The 16893-nt window shown below is 33.7% G+C and overlaps 2 protein-coding genes across 4 annotated transcripts; both read left to right on the top strand.

Annotated features, from left to right (window-relative positions):
* Positions 1-3840: 3840 nt before the first annotated feature.
* LOC102670419 (protein MODIFIED TRANSPORT TO THE VACUOLE 1) lies at positions 3841-8104 on the top strand. 3 transcript variants are annotated; one of them, XM_026124442.2, is made up of 8 exons: positions 3841-4307; positions 4389-4861; positions 5219-5387; positions 6546-6637; positions 6838-6895; positions 7012-7075; positions 7273-7514; positions 7620-8104. In XM_026124442.2, the coding sequence occupies exons 1-3, from the start codon at positions 4110-4112 to the stop codon at positions 5262-5264; spliced, it is 717 nt and encodes a 238-aa protein (XP_025980227.1). In that variant the 5' UTR covers positions 3841-4109; the 3' UTR covers positions 5265-5387; positions 6546-6637; positions 6838-6895; positions 7012-7075; positions 7273-7514; positions 7620-8104. The 3 variants fall into 3 exon arrangements, with proteins under 3 accessions (XP_025980227.1, XP_025980228.1, XP_025980226.1); XM_026124443.2 differs by lacking the exon at positions 7012-7075; XM_026124441.2 differs by lacking the exons at positions 5219-5387; positions 6546-6637; positions 6838-6895; ... (1 more) ...; positions 7273-7514; positions 7620-8104 and having other exon boundaries at positions 4389-5123.
* Positions 8105-9434: 1330 nt separating this feature from the next.
* Positions 9435-15636, top strand: CYP34 (peptidyl-prolyl cis-trans isomerase CYP34). Its single transcript, NM_001357167.1, has 7 exons — positions 9435-9581; positions 9835-9913; positions 13851-13898; positions 13987-14010; positions 14449-14631; positions 14745-14820; positions 15129-15636. The coding sequence occupies exons 1-7, from the start codon at positions 9516-9518 to the stop codon at positions 15265-15267; spliced, it is 615 nt and encodes a 204-aa protein (NP_001344096.1). The 5' UTR covers positions 9435-9515; the 3' UTR covers positions 15268-15636.
* The last annotated feature ends 1257 nt before the right edge of the window (positions 15637-16893 follow it).

Genomic DNA, 16893 nt, shown 5'->3' on the forward strand with positions numbered 1-16893 from the left:
TGATAGACTTGTGTATTTGTTCCTGGTGTAACCCGCGGTAACCAACTAGTTTCCAATAAAAGAAAGAAAATAAAATAAAATATTTCATAATGGATTGGAGTTTCATAAGTATATAAATTAATATTTTTTAGAAGGACATATAAGTTTATAGGTCATAAAAAGGTTAAATTAGTTTTATTCATCAAATTTATTTTTTAATTCAGTTTGTTTTTCTAATTTTTTTGAAGTTTAATTTAGTTATTTATTTTATAAAAACAATTTAATTTGGTCTTACAGTATAAATTGGGTCAAAGATATTAAGAAATCTTATTTTGTGACGGTTTAAAATTATCATTAAATAATTTTAAACTATCATAAAATACACACTTCTTAAGTACACTGTTAGTTTACTTTAAACGAAATGATCAAATTGAATTAGTTTTAAAAATTAAAGAATTAAATTGAATCAGAAAAATTAAATGATCAAATTAAATTTAAATAATAAATTAGAGCAAGAAAATTATTTTAACCTTATAAAAAGTAATTTTTCTTTAAAAAAAGAAAAATAATTGATATTGATTATAATTAAACCCGAAAAGTCAAACACATGCTTCTCGAAATCACTGAACAATTGCTTAAAAAAAATCACTGAACAAGGAGAGAAGGTGACTACATCTAATTTCTTTCCCCTCTTAGATACACATACATCAATTGGTGATTTAACTGTGTTACGCCAAAAAAAGAAAAAAGGAGGGAAGGTGACTAGGATAAGAAACTTATAATCTTATTTGATACAATACACCTATGACACATTAAATTGTAAAATTTTTCCTTACTTCAATTTCCTTACGTGGTCGTTAACCGAACACATAATCATGTTACATGTGATATTACATGTAATCTTTGTTTGAGTAGAATTATATATAAGAAAAAGTTTATTTTTAAAAAAAAAGTAAAATCGACGTCGTATTATTTTTGAGGATTTTTTTAAAAAAGGTTTTTTATCTTTTAAAATGATGGTCAAGATTTTTTCTTTTTCTACTTTTTTTCCTTCTTTATTTGTTTTGCCCCTTTCTTCTTTCTCCTATTTGTCTCTATCACTCTTCATCTTTCTTATATCCCACCAGTGTGCCATCAATGGTGTTTTATTTTTTTTCTCAATGGTTGGACTAAATGAAAACAAGTTGGATGAAAGAATAGATATAAACCAACAAAATCTTAACAACAAAACATCAAACCAAAAAATCGAGAAAACAAAAACACCGATTTGAACACATCTCCACAAAAAAAACCCAAAATCCCCCCAAAAACATCAAACCACAACAAATAGTAACAATAAATCTGAATATGAAAGCAAGAAAAGCAAAATTGATTCTGTTTGGTGGACTTCACTCGGTTTCACGGTTGGGTCTCGGAGTCGCTAACGACGAGTGAGAGCTCCAGGGTGGACTCGATGCAGTGGCCGCGAGTGAGGATGAAGGAGGCAATGGAGGAGGCAGCGATGGTGAAGACAACAACGCAACGCTTCTGGTTCATGTTGATTTTCATGTGCCAACGACGCCAAATCTTGGTTGGGGCAAACATGCATCCACCACGACACACGTTTCCGAAGGCTCCCTAGGCAACACAATGGGTTCTGTCGCCTTGGAACACGAGGGATATGGGAGACGACACGATCGATTCCCCAGAACTCGACAGAGGTCTGGTCGTCGATGCGGTGGTTGACGACATAGGGTTGTCAACTATTCTTGTAGATGTTGGAGTGTACGAAGTTGATGATGGTCGGGCGGATGGAGGACTTCATGAGTCATGACATTAGGGATAGGGACGGTGGCAGAGGTGTTGGTAGCCATGTCACTGTCGAAGGTTTGCGCGGTGACGAGAGAACGTGTTGTTGCGGCCATTGCGAATGAGAGTGAGGAAGAGCTCTCTACCTAGGGTTTTGGGGGGGGGGGGGGTTCAAGGGAGTTAGTACACGTGTAATCCTATACAAACAAAGATTACATGTGGCACCACACATCACATGCCTACGTGTCCAGTTAACGACCACGTAAGTAGATAACGGATTTCGACTAATGACAGGGATCTCCAACAAAAGTTTTCAAATATTAGGGACCTGATTGAAAGAAAATTTTTATTAAGGATCAAATGTAAAAGTCTAGTATATATTAGGGACCGAAATATATTTAAACCAACTCAAAATTAATGTTAATACATGAAACTCTTTCTATCATAAAACAAAACAAAAACATATTTACTAATATATTTCTATTTTATGTACATTAATTCAAGCTCTCCTCAATGATAAAGGAATATGTTTTTTGAAACTTTAAAGTTATAGTTCCATTTTCCTAAACATAATTACTACCAAAATTATTTTGCTGTTTTCTTTTGTTGCTTTTCCACTGATAAAAAAATGATAATTCTATTATTATTATTTTTATCAATAATTATTGGCTATAAAGATTTGTTGAATATATATATATATATATACTTTCTTGTTGGCCAACTTGAAATTTTAACATTGTGGGTGGAAACAATGTTGAAATAAATATAAAAGTGTTTAACCTTGTTCAACATGCAAAGCATGCTGCTAAATGACCACATGGGAGAAAGCAATCCCTTTGAGTATCAAAGCAAATGCTGGAGTTCATTCCTAGTTTTCCCTTCCCTTGATGACTTACCTTCCATAGAAGAAATCCCTGCAAGCCACATTGTGAGATCCTCTTCTTCATTAGAGAGTGATTCATAAGATAAACCCCAACTAGAAAGAAAATCATCTTTATTAGGCAGTAGTGGAGCTTGTTCTAAAATCACTTGAACTTGTTGGAATCCTTCCCTTACTTCACCATTAGTTAGGAACATTTTGAAGATTTTCAGGGCAAGTAAGAATAGCAAAGCCACCTGTATTAATCACATTATGTACATTTACAAAATCACTACAAGAAAAATAACCTATGCCTACAGACGCATTTTTGCTACAGACATAAATTAGTGTAGGTAAATCTCAAAAATACTTTTACCTACAACTGACTAATGTAGGTAAAACTCAACCACTTGTACCAACCATTATTTGGTGTAGGCAAATTCATTAAAACTAAAAAAATACTTCTACCTACAACTATGTTGTGTAGGTAAAACTCCAAAAAAACTTGTGCCTATGATTGATTAGTGTAGGTAAAACTCAAAAGAATTACTATCTATAGAAGCACAGTGTAGGCAAAATTTTAAAAAACTTATACCTACAACTACGTGATGTAGATAAAACTTCAGAAAATCTGTGCCTATAATTGGTTGGTGTAGGTATAACTTCAAAAGTCTTATACCTATGATTGTTGGTGTAGGTAAAACTCTTTAAGACTATTTGAATTTGAATACTAATCTCTTGTTTTTTTTAGTAAATACTCAATCTCAAAAAATAATCATTCAATTTAAATTAATTTTTAGTTAATAATTATTCAAAATTTTCATTCACATTCGGAGTTTATGCTTGGATGCACCGATCGCGAATTTGTACCGATTCCATCCACTTTTAATGTTGTAATCTTTTTTTGTGTTTCCCTCTTGCTTATTTCAGTTTTCTTTCCAAAATATTGGAGGTTTTGAATTGCCAAATTACATACAAGGTTTGCTGGCTGGCCTTATTCAACTTTGCCTCAATTTTTAAAATGTTTCCATTTCCATTCAATTTTTTCTTTGGAAAAATGAGGAAGCCAAAAATGGGATTCCGTATCTTCAAATTGATTACTTCAAAGGAAACAAAAAAAAAGAGAGAGAGAAAGTGAAGGTCTTTCTGGATAATATCAAAATGCCATATTCATATTGTGATATTTGGACCAGCTCTCAGTAACATGCGAAAATCTTCAATTTCGGATTTTCATTTCATAAATTAAGTAATAAGTAATTTAGTAATAAAAAAACGAGTCAGTTACCTTTTCTTAACTTTTGTCCCTCTCTCTCTCTCTAATTATTTCCAAAGAAAAATCTTTAAATGCCTAACATGCGCCACAATCTCCACATTCAACAAAAGCCACTGTGATTTTTCTTTTTTCCATATTCATTTTCTGTTTCACACTCTAATTTTCTTTCCGCGTTTGAATTTTCTCAGGAAATTTTCAATTGTCAAGAAAATGGTTGGACCTAACTTCATGGATGAGATAGACTGTGGCAGCTTCTTTGACCACATCGACGACCTTCTCGATTTTCCCGTCAAGGACGTCGACGGCGGCGCCGCCACCTTGCCTTCCGTCGCCGCTAATATTGTCAAGGAGCTCTCAGATTTCATCCTTAAACGCCTCGACCATAAAAGTCCCATCGTCAAACACAAGGTACGCACAATTTGAATGGAATATTATTCAAATCAGATTTAAATCATTACTATCATGTTATGTTGTGATTGCACTGGACAGACTTTACGATTGATCAAATATGCGGTTGGAAAGTGTGGTGTGGAGTTTAGAAGGGAAATGCAGAGACATTCGGTGGCAATTCGTCAGTTGTTACACTACAAGGGTCAATCGGATCCTGTCAAAGGCGATGCATTCAACAAGGCTATGAGAGACACTGCTCAAGAGGCCATCTCTGCCATTTTTTCTGCAGATGATACCAATAAGCAACCTCTTCCGGCTCCTGCTGCTGCTGCTGGTCTCAATAGACGGATAGAAGGGTTTGGGAACACGAATTTCCAAGCGCCTTCTCAGGATAATAAGAAATCGTTTCTCGGTGAGGTGGTTGATATTGGAAATGCAACCACTAAGCAAGGACTCAGTGCCTTCACACAAGGCCATTCTTCTCTCATCAAGAATGAGGCTGGGACTGGAACCTACAAGGGCCCCAACAATCTTCCTGCCTCATTTATGACAGCAACAGAAAGTGGAGACAGGTATGAACCATTCACAGAACCTAGTCACATAATGATTTCACCTACTCATTGCTCATTTCACTCCCACGGCGTACATTATTATCACATAATGGTATTGTGGCATCCGAATCAGAGGAGGGTGTGGTTAGCTCAATATAAATGAATTAGGAAGAGTTTTATATACACTGGGAAATTATGTGAATGAAGGTCACTAATAAAGAAGCTATAGGCACATTATTCGTATCAAGTGCCCCTAGCTAGCTATAGTTTATTGTGGACGTGTGAGATCTTTTATTGTATTCTGAATCATGTTGTATTTGTAATAAAATTCTCCTTTTCCATATCTGTTTGTTCTTTTCGTGTTGAAATTATTTGTAGAGATTACCGAAGTGAAACTTTGGAGAACAGAATAAAAAATACTTAAAGAAACGACATTCAAGAGGGAAATGTCGATGGAATTATACCCAAGGTGATGGAGACAATATTCAAAAGGGTTCAGACTATGAAGGAATCCTCAGAGTTTTTGATTAGGGTATCTTTTATCGAGGTAAACAATAATGTTTGATGAATTCTCTCTGTAACTAAAATTGAGCTTTTGAAACATGGAAGTTTGAACTGCTATATATTTTTTTGGTGAATTATTGAACTACTATATTATGATGAATATTTTGTGGATAGTCAACAATGAATATCCAACAATGCCATGTGGCGTGTACGTAACCTAATGCCAATAGCAATTCTATAGGGAGCACACAGGATTCTCAAATTAAGGTTATGGTCTTTTATTAATTTTTTTGTTGTGATGTGAAATTTAAAGGATTTAAATACATTTTTGTGTTTATAATTTATTTCAATTCTGAATTTGGTTTTTATATTTGAAAAAAAATTAATTTTAATTCTTATAATTTTGCAAGTTTAAGATTTGTTGGGAGTGGTTGTTAGTTTTAAGCGTTTAAAATCATTAGAAATATCAGATTTTGGTGTAATATCTTATATAATTATATTTATATGCTTGTGATCTTTTTATTTTAATTGATATTGGAGTTTGCCTTCGTAAGCAATTTAATTTGCATTTTAAAGGTCATCAAGTGTTGCTAAGATGGAACTCTAGCTAATATTAAACTCTAGCCACTGGGTCAAGCTGAATTAACCTTCCCCAAAACTTTGACCGAATGTTACTGTCAGCCCAAAATTTCCAACCTCTACCTTCACAGTGGCAGCCAACGACAGTTGGATGGTGACTCACCTGTTTCACACATAATCAGTTGTTTGAGAAAACAGTAAATATTGGCAGGTTAATTGTCTTACCTGCACAATGTTTGAGAAAACAGTAATTAAATAATTAAATGTCATCTTTCAACTGAACTATAGGAGGCTAAATAAAAAATAATTAAATGTAGCCAAATGATTAATACAGGTCTCTCCCTCAAAAAATTCCTCGGATTCATCTGAGAAGAGATAACTGTATATACAAATGATTAAATCAGTAAATATTATTATTCTTCCCTTGTAGTGAAAACTATATATATATATATATATATATATATATATATATATATATATATATATATATATATATATATATATATATTAAACTCTAGCTCTAGAAATGACTCTTCAACATATAAGTCATTTTCCGTGTAATGAAAACTATATATATTGGTGTTTTATATATATATTTTTGGCTACATTTTTTCCGAATCAGGAAATGGCGAAGAACACTTGACGCAGTCAAACAGCGAATCTAGGCCTGAAATCTAAAACAGCTTCGAGCGGAGTCTCAGGGGCTTCTTCAAGGTAAGGATATTTTTTGAAGCTCTATTCGATGGTTAATACTGAAATAGGAGAGCTTTTAAAGGAATTTAAAATCACAAAAAAGTCTATTACTTCTCTGGCTTTCTCGCATGGTGAATGCTAATTTCATCTAGAGCTTGTCCATCATATTCATTCATCTTATTGCATGACAACTGACACTTGTTTCTTTTCTAATTTTCCAGATGAAAAATATTTAGCTATTGTCAGCTCTAGACCACGGGTTATAAGCTGGGAAATTGGGTAAGAGATTCTGAAGTTCCCTAATGATTTAGTAATCTTCATTACTTATTCTGGATATGAATATATGTCTTTACAAGTTAAAAGCATCATTACATTTTAGTTTTATTCCTCAACAGGGAAATGTAGAGCACATTTCTATATCGAGTGATGCCAAAAATTTAGTTACATCAGATTTTAAGGGTAAACATCTTCAAGTTTGGAAGTGTGATTTAAATTCAGGAAGTCTGTGTAGAGGTCCTACACTTCCCATAAGACATCCTCCATTAGTTTATGTAAAATTTACTCTTTGGCATGATGAGCAGTAGTACTACCACGGTACCACCATCTGAGTATATTTAAGAATTGATTGGTATTTTTTGTACTATCATTTAATATAGATCAACATGAGGCTGCTGAAGGAGTCCTTCTTGATGATGATTTGAATGAGCCAACAATGAGAGAGAAACTTGCTAGTCTAAGTGTTCTGGATGGGAACAAATCAAGGAGTGATATAGAGCAAGAATCTTCTGTCCCAGCAAAGCCTCCAAGTGCAGACTCTGTACATGTTTTGCTTAAGCAAGCATTAAATGTTGATGATCGCACCCTTCTGCTAGATTGCTTGTTTACACAAAATGAGAAGGTTCTCTTTCTCTCCTATTTCTATTGAACATTATGTATATTTGAATGGAAATTGTCCACTTGCTCAGTTTCTTATATGTTATACATGATGTAACTCCTTTTGCAGGTTGTTGTAACTTTTCAAAGGCCATGTTGCAACAGATCTCTAACTTTGTGCAGCATAATAATAAGCTCATACATATTTAATTAAAAATTATAATCAACAAAGAGTGTAATTAGGAACTAGTTTTATTATTATTATATGACATTTACCTACATAAAACTGTAGGTACAAGTAAATTGACTTTTACCTACAGTTAGAGATTATAGGTATAAATTAATATCTTTTACCTACACATTTGAAATAGTAGGTGTTACCTATAGTGATAGTTAAATTTGACTATAGGTAAAAATATATCCGTAGGTAAAGTCTATAGTGACAGACTATTAGTTGTCACTGTATACCCCCTCAAAGTTGACGCAAAAAATGTCTGTAGGACAAAGTCTTTTATACATCTACCTACAGATTTTGGACTTCTAGTGATAGATTTTGACTGTAGGTAAAAGTCATTTTTCTTGTAGTGAATTGAGTCCTTTCCAAACTTTTGACCAAGTTCTTTTCACTAATTAGAAGATTTTCAAAGCTAGTTATAGTACCTGATGTTGTGAAATTGAAATATATGATCCATCTTGGTTCATAAGACTCATTCACATCAAACCTTTCTTCATCAGAAACACCCTGAAAGATAGATCAGTTAAAGTTAAACAGATGTTGAAACTTCCATATACAGGATATGCTTGTATTTAGATTAGGGAAATGCTATATATATATGGACAACTAATGTGCCTAACTAACCATTGTATTACATGCGAATTTGTGCAGAAGAGTTATGCTGTGACACAAATCCAACTATAAAATTTCTAAAATGTAATCCAATAGAAAGTCAAAACTATTAGATGGTGATCATAAAACTAAGGGAATCATGAGAGGATGAATGCATGACATAAAAGGTTTATTGTTGATTTAATATTGGTCTGTAAGTGGCATGGGATATATCTTAGACACAATAAAATTTGGGACTTTATAAGATGTTGGTTTTATTTAAATCTCTACGTTCAATACAAGCGTGAAGCGTCCAAACATTATGGTGTGAGGCTGAGCTTGCGTTTTGCAGCACTTACTATTTGTTCTCAAAATTAAAACAAATTTCCAAATTGAATCTGGACAACATGAAAAGAAGTAATCAGACCAAATATATACGGCTTTAAACTAGTCATTATTTTTAAATTTTTTAATGCACAAGTATTGTTTTAAATTTAATTACGTTTGTGATATGTAGATTCACACCCCTTATTTTTATTTATGCACCCCATTCCTTTTTTTTAATATTTTCCCCCAAATTATCCTAATACAATATTCTTCTTCTTCCCAAATAACAAAGCACACCCCCTTCGTTAGACCTTTTATTTTTAGAAAAATATTATAAAATTGTGTTAGCAATTTAAGTGCTTCGTATAAAAGGATTGTGTGTGATGTTGAACTGCAAATTGATTCAATTGCAGTGGTTCAGAGTATATTAGGAGACACAATTGGGAGTGCTAGCGGGTGGAGTCTTGTTGCGGCAATTCGGAGATTCATGCTTTCCTTTAAGAGGATTAGAGTTTATCATATCTATCGTGAAGGGAATGTGTGCGTGGATGCTTATATAAAAAATAATTTAAGTAAAAATACGGGGATAGTTTGGAGGAGAAAAAAGAAGAAGTGTAAAAGTAAAAAAGGAGAATGTAACTAGCAATAGTCAGAATTTGTTAGTGGAAACAATATTGATGGCCCGAAATGGGAGGAGCCCAGCAAAATCAGTAAAAAAGAAATGCTTACGTGTCGCACATCCATTGGCTGGGATGACGAATGACAAACCGAGATTTTCTCAAGTAAAACGACAATCCCCAACATCGTATTGTCTCTCAATCACTTCACGCACACTGTCACAGGTGTAGCGGCGAAACTGAGGTCGTAGAAAGAATGGCGAAAACGACGTCGTTGTTGCTCTTTACACTGCTCCTCTTCGGAACCTTAGCTCTCATCCAGGTCTCAATTTCTCCATTCCAATTTTAGATTTACTCCGATCTCTCTAGGATTAAGGGAATAATGGGTCAACAAATTGTGCTTGAGATCGATATTCATTTTTATCAGAGGAAAAATCTATTATTATATCATCTTAATTTGAAACAAATTTCATGTTATTGAACTTATTAATTTGCAATTGGGTTTTGGTTCACATTTAATCTTTCCCCCCTTTTTTATTTTTATTTAATTTTGTGGTCAATGTGTGGGTTCGCAGGCGAAGAAATCGAAGGAGGATTTGAAGGAAGTGACCCACAAGGTTTACTTTGATGTTGAGATTAATGGAAAAGAAGCAGGTCATTGAGCTTAATTAATTCCTCCTTACGCCTTTTATTCACTTTGTGTTAGGTCTATGTTTTGCTTTCATTTATATGATTCAAAGTAAAGTGAGATGATTGAGTAAACTTACTTCTGATTAGGGTAATCTTCTAAAAGTTAATTTAGTACACACACACACACAAGGCAAAAATTTTGTCACAAGGCAAAAATTTTGTCTCTTTAAAAAATAATCTAAAAAATACTTGCTAATATATTTAATAAAGAGTCTCACTTAAAAAATACCAAGATAAATCATCATAATTGAAATGATAAATAAAAAACTGTTAATCCTAATCTATCTAAATTCTTCCCCTTCCTTCTTGGTCATCGTCATTGAAAAATGCAACTTCTAATTCTTGTTCATCAAGGGATAAATTAGCAACTTCAAGAATTCTATTATCATTAAGTGATTCAAACTCATCTCCTATAATGTCCCACATTTTAGTTTCTCCTTGATGATATTGTGGGAAATTTCTTGAAAGAAGACGAAGATTACTATGAACAAAGACTGGATCCTCTGCCTAATGAGGTGTCATCTTATTTCTTTTGATTGAATGAATGAAAGAGTAAGTACTTTAGTTTCTTTCACAACATGATGATGAACAAGGTTGCCCTAATAACTTAAGAGCAATCTTTTGAAGTGTAGGTGCATGAGCACCATGAATTAGTCACCAAGACTTTGCCTCCATTAGACCTTCTCTTCTCTTCGTACCCCATTACCCAGAGGCTCTTCGCTATGCGAAGGTATGGGGGAGGGATATTGTACGCAGCCTTACCCTTGCATATGCAAAGAGGCTGTTTCCGGATTCGAACCCATGACCAACAAGTCACCAAGGCACAACTTTACCGCTGCTCCAGGGCTCGTCCTCCATTAGACCTCTATCCCTTAAAAAGTCAATATCATCAAAGCTTCTCTTCCACCAAAAAAGTTTGCAAACTCTACATTCACTTGCCTTCTTTCATTATCATCATCAAAATACCTTTTGAAGCATTTCAATCTTTCATGAGTAAGTTCTCCATCTTGGTGTGGAGGAATTCTATTTGAATCTTCACTTAGCCATTCATGACTATAATATCTATAATAAAAAAAATGATTATAAATTAATATAACATATAGAAATGTATGAAAAAAATAGACTTCATAAATGAAAGAATATAATGTATCACCATGGATTCAAAGAATGAGCTAAACAATGAAGATGTGAGCTACTCTTAATCCAACGGTCAATTAATATTTTATGTACTACCTTATAAAAGGTAGATTCTTCACCTTCTCCCTTTCTTTCATGTCGATATATGACCTTCACATTTTCAATCATTGAGTTCCACATTTCATACACCAAATGAAGACAAACTACATCCGTATCTGTTTTTCTAAGAATATCATAGATAGGAGTAGTGAAAGAAAGTATATAATCAACCTTGTCCCACCAAATGTCATCCAATGCTGTCTCTTTCACAAATTTTGCCTTGTTAATATCATCTGCCTTATAAGAAGACCATTGCTCACTAATAACCATCTATTGAAGTCATTTTTTCAAATGTTTAAACCTCTTTAGCATCACTATGGTGGAAGCAAATCTTGTGGGAGCAAGAGCTAGCAACTTCAATGTGTTGAATGAATTGAACATTGATAGTCTCATAGAATGACCCATGATAAAATTTCTAACATACATGGCAACGTTAGTCATCTGTGTGATCCAACAACATTATTCATAAATCTCATTATTTTTTTCTGTGTTCTTGGCTGCGCATATATTTTTCAATGCAAGATTTAAGGTGTGCACAACACAAGGATAGATGGAAGAAAACTCAACCTCTATGATCAAACCTGCTGCCTTACATACAGGTGCATTATCCGTAAGTAACAATTTATACTCCATTCGAGTGACCAACCTCTATAATTACATCCCTCATTTGTTCAGCTATGAAATCCCTATCTTTTACCTCATAAGAACAATCTAAGGCCTTTGAAAACATCGGTCCACTCTTGGTCATAGACTCACAGCCATGAAATTGATAAGAGGTCTTCTCTGAGGATCACTCCACCCATCATTTACAATACTCACACCTTTTTCTTTACATGTATTTTTTATTGGTTGTAATAGGTTCTCTACATGTCTTCTTTCATTTGCAAGTAAGGTTGTTCTCAACTTATTGTAACCTGGAGGTTGATACCCAGGTATACAATTATTGTTGGCAGCAAAAGAGAATGCCTTCCTATAGTGAGGATTCCTTGCTAAATGAAATGCTAATCCTGAAGAATAAAACATTCTGGCAATTTCATAATCAAGGGTCTCTCTAGCTTGCATATTAAAAAAACCTTCAAGAGTCTTTATCTTTTTTGGATCAACATTGGTTGTCTCTTGGTTAGACATCGGAGGTAAAGAGACATGTTTTTTCTTTGACCTCTCTATTCTTAATGTAGTCTCATTATCCATCTTTGTAAGTTCCGTAGGGTTTGAAGGAGTTATCTTCTGACAACTTCTAACTCCTTTTTTTGTAATTTTTAGCAAGTGTGTCCTTACTCTAGTGTAAGACCCATTAAAAACTATTTCACAGAAATTGCATCTAACTTCAAAATTTCCACAGCCTCCACTTAGACCTTTAATCTTTGAAACATAATTCCATAAAGGTTTGGTGTCTTCACCTTGTTCTTTAACTTGATTAGAAATATCCATCTCTACGATTAATCAATATAAAAAAATAAAAAATAAGAACACAATGACCAATTTAAAAATAATAAAAAAAACTATGAATGGTTAACTGTTATATTTAAAAACTACTATCAAATTAGGATATAAAATTAAAATTCAGAAAATATTAAATGTATTAGTAGGTAAGAAAGTAAAGAAAAAAAATATTAAACTAAAAATTCTTACGAGTCTACGAAAGATGAAGAAAAAATTATAAATATTGGAAAGTAAAGAAAAAGTTTCAAAGGTGCAAACCTTACAAAGTTACAATGCACCCAGTTAGAACCAAAACAGTAAGTCAGAGGTCAGCAATCACAAACGCATCAAACAGCAAGTCAGAGTCAGCAACCGTAAATGCTACAAAAGTCATAAACTGAACAAATGGCGGGAGCAACAAACTCAAACCAATAACAAATAGACATGAACGGGGGAACCAATAACAAATGGCGACACGTGTCTAGTGCATGTCCGTGCCGTCAGCGTATCGGAAACGGGGACATTGCTATTTGGGGCCATGTCGGTGCTTCACACGCGTGACATGTTTTTTTCCTTATATTTCGGTGGAGGCTACTTTGTACCAATATCATGGTCAACAAAAAAAAAGAGGGAGTGATGTTTTCTTTCACATAAATTGTTTCCCATGACCAAGTATTAAACTCATTTAACCAACAATCCACCTATGGTAGCAGGAATAGTTTGAGTCATAATAGCTAAAATATTCGTTTCAAAAGTTTGATATTTGGTTCATGGAAGTGATTTGGGATTGTTGTGATGTGAGTGGAAGTGTGTGTGTGTGAGTAGATTCTTTCTTATTAATGAATTAATGAATCCTTATAGCAATCCTAAATTATCAGAATTCCCTATTTCCCTGTATCTGTACAAATTTTAGGTAGAATCTAGGTTGAACTTATCTCTGATGGGAAGTTGGTAGGGGAGCGACATTGCCATTTTGTTAGAGGTGTAGTTTATTTTTTGTGCTTGATCAAGTATCCTGTTTTCATATGTAAAGCTGTAAGATTAACCCTCAGGCTGGGGATGGTGGTTTGGTAAAACCCTCCCAGAATGGCTACTAAAATTACAAGTAAAATTCACCTAGGGTCAATAGTCCACTTCTACTATAGTTGATAGATGAGTCTTTGTTTCATTACTCCTTTTACCTGGAATTTTGGGTATCAAAATTTGACCTTTGGTATTTTTGCTGTGATAATTGACTTTCCAGGTCGTATTGTGATGGGTCTTTTTGGAAAGGCTGTTCCAAAAACTGCAGGTTGGATTTTCGTAGTCTCTATTTTAATTCTTATTAATTGTCATTGTTAGCATTAACTGAAGCATTGTTTTGATTTCCCTTTCTGCAGAAAACTTTCGAGCTCTTTGCACTGGTGAGCTTGTTTCTTCTGCTTCTATGCATTGTTATTTTCATATAATTAGAGAACTTCTTTCAATCCTTGTATTGGGTTTCATCTTCAGCTGTGTTACAGAAATAAGTGAATAAATAGATTCACTCAATGTAAGAACTGATGAGTAACATTTGGCCTGTAATTAGACTGCTGTACTTATGAGAACAAATTGATTACAGATGTATTAGGACATAGTTGAGTTCTTAGAGAAGGTGGATTATGTTTTATTCACTTGTTTCTTTTCACTGATGTTTGAGTTTAATAACATTTCCTCCTCCCTTTCTTAATAACATTAGATAAGGATATCACTATTCACTGCTTGAATTTATAAGGTGCCTATGTTCATCTTACAAATTGAAATATATTATATTTACTTGATACTTAATTTTACATTTACTCTTGTTTGGTCCAAATTATTAGGGGAAAAGGGAACTGGTAAAAGTGGCAAGCCTCTCCATTACAAAGGTAGCTCATTCCATAGAATTATTCCTAGCTTTATGCTCCAAGGAGGTGATTTTACACATGGCAATGGTATGGGTGGAGAATCAATTTATGGAGAGAAGTTTGCTGATGAGAACTTCAAGTTAAAGCATACTGGACCAGGTAAAATTCTTTCTTCAATTTTCTCCTTTTACTTTTATAGTTGTTTGCTAAACATAAATTAAAATGAATCTATGATGGGATTAAAGCTTTTTTGTTATGTTATGTATGGACAGGACTTCTATCAATGGCAAATGCTGGTCCTGACACCAATGGCTCACAATTTTTCATTACAACCGTGACAACTAGCTGGTAATTAAACCTAGATCAATAGCTTATTGCAGAAGAAAACAAATATCAAAATCTTATGTTCTACTGCTTACTAAATTATTTTGCTCTTTTCATTAAAGCATATTTGTAGTGCATAATACTTTGATTCTGCTATGATCTTATGACATACATCAATTTATGAAGGCCTGTATTTCCTGTAACCATTTATGCAGATTGTGCAGTGTGACTTTAGATATACGAATGAGTTTCTTTGGCATTTTATTTGTCATAAATGTTGTTGCCATGCATTAAGAAACTACTAACTATTAATATATACATCTATTTGATAGGTTGGACGGAAGGCATGTTGTTTTTGGTAGAGTTCTTTCTGGATTGGATGTTGTTTACAATATTGAAGCTGAAGGAACACAAAGTGGCACTCCCAAGAGCAAGGTTGTGATTGTTGACAGTGGTGAACTCCCTCTATAATTGTACTTCCTTGATTCTCAACCAGGAATAGTTGAAGGTGTTATCAGTTTTCATTTCGATTCCATCTACGAGACTACTTAACTTTTATAAGCATGTTCTAATAGATCAATGGTTAGTTGTGGTTTGTGATACTCAGTCGATGAAGTTTCCCCCTAATGATAAAATGAAAAATGGCATTTGTGAACATGAACTTTGTAGGGGGAAATCTAAGTGAACAACATGGCTGTCAAATATTAGCATCAGCCCTTAATGTGGAGGATCTTGAGCTAGGAAAGAAATTGGCACACCATCAATGTATGTTCTGCAGTTATGTTGCAATTAGTGTAACATTCCATTTTTCATAAACTAATTTAAAAAGAATTGTTATTTATAAATAAATAGAATTTAAAAAAAAATATCATCTTTTTATAAAGAAATAAATAATGAGAAATAATGGTTTGAAGAAAAAAAAAAGATAATTGATTTATTCATTTGATAGGGAATAAAATAGAGTTCCATTTTATAAAATATTAAAAAAAATAAATAAATAGAGTAATAATAAGTTGTGTGTACCCTAGGTATAAATATCGATGTCAGGTCAGTTTTAGACTGACGATTTCTCTTCTTTTCCTCATATTCGTTTTCTCTCTTCTCCTCTTCAAAATCCTTTCTTTTTCCCACAACCCACAAAACCTCTCAGAAAAACAATGATCTCGGACTCATTCACCATTGGATCGTCGTGAAATTTGAGTACCACGTTTGCAACCCAATTTCGAACACTCTCACCGTTGGGAATTGCAAAAGCATGTCAGAGCTAAGAGAAATACCCTTCGCATCGTAGCTTTCTCTTTTCTCGCTGAAACCCAAAACGGTCTCAGTAAAATTACGATCCCGATTTCTTTAACCGTTGGATTTTAATGAAATTTGGATATGTTGTTCGAAATTCAATTGCGCACACTTTCACCGTTGAGATTTGCGAGATAATATTTGTGGAGGAAGAAAAAGGAATCGCATGAAAACAGTACAAGTGGATGCTTCAATCTCTTCTTCGTCTCTCTGATGTTTGGGAATTCTATCGGAACTATCGGAGGAATAACTGGAGGAATCTCAGGGAACCGCTAGAGATGTCGCTATCACCATCGAAAGACACGTGAGTCCGCTCAGAGGTAAATGATGAGTTTATCGCAATTGGGGGTTAGAATGAACATGTGTAGGGATCCTTAGATAACTAAATTTGAGTTTATTTTGGGATGTTTATTGAATTATAATTTTCTCTTTATGATTATAAATACAATATTATTGTGTTCTATGTACCAATTGATGTCCTGATGAGAATTGATTAATAAACTTGAGTGCTCTTGATGTCTTTGTGTTTAACTCATGAATTTTATTAATTGATTTTGATATAATTGTGAGAAACTATTTCAGGGATTTTACACCCCATGTTGTGATAAAATCTTTTGTATAAATTGTTATGTTGAGGTTATGAAATGATGATTCAAACTGTGATTATGTGATAAATTGAACATGTGACGGATGATGAAATACATGTGTATTGAGATGAGATGTGTGTATTGAGTTGTGAACTATGAATTGTGCAATCACACAATTGTAAGACCCTTTAAGGGCGACGAGTATTGTGATGAG

The sequence above is a fragment of the Glycine max genome, chromosome 11, assembly GCF_000004515.6.
Source record: "Glycine max cultivar Williams 82 chromosome 11, Glycine_max_v4.0, whole genome shotgun sequence".
NCBI lineage: Eukaryota > Viridiplantae > Streptophyta > Magnoliopsida > Fabales > Fabaceae > Glycine > Glycine max.

What these genes read in the sequence shown, in the direction of transcription:
- LOC102670419 (XM_026124441.2), top strand. Translation starts at nt 4,110, where the DNA reads ATGGTTGGACCTAACTTCATGGATGAGATAGACTGTGGCAGCTTCTTT. An exon ending in GTCCCATCGTCAAACACAAG is followed by an intron (nt 4,308 to 4,388) that starts GTACGCACAATT and finishes TGCACTGGACAG; the next exon opens with ACTTTACGATTGATCAAATA.
- CYP34 (NM_001357167.1), top strand. Translation starts at nt 9,516, where the DNA reads ATGGCGAAAACGACGTCGTTGTTGCTCTTTACACTGCTCCTCTTCGGA. An exon ending in GAACCTTAGCTCTCATCCAG is followed by an intron (nt 9,582 to 9,834) that starts GTCTCAATTTCT and finishes GTGGGTTCGCAG; the next exon opens with GCGAAGAAATCGAAGGAGGA. An exon ending in GATTAATGGAAAAGAAGCAG is followed by an intron (nt 9,914 to 13,850) that starts GTCATTGAGCTT and finishes TTGACTTTCCAG; the next exon opens with GTCGTATTGTGATGGGTCTT.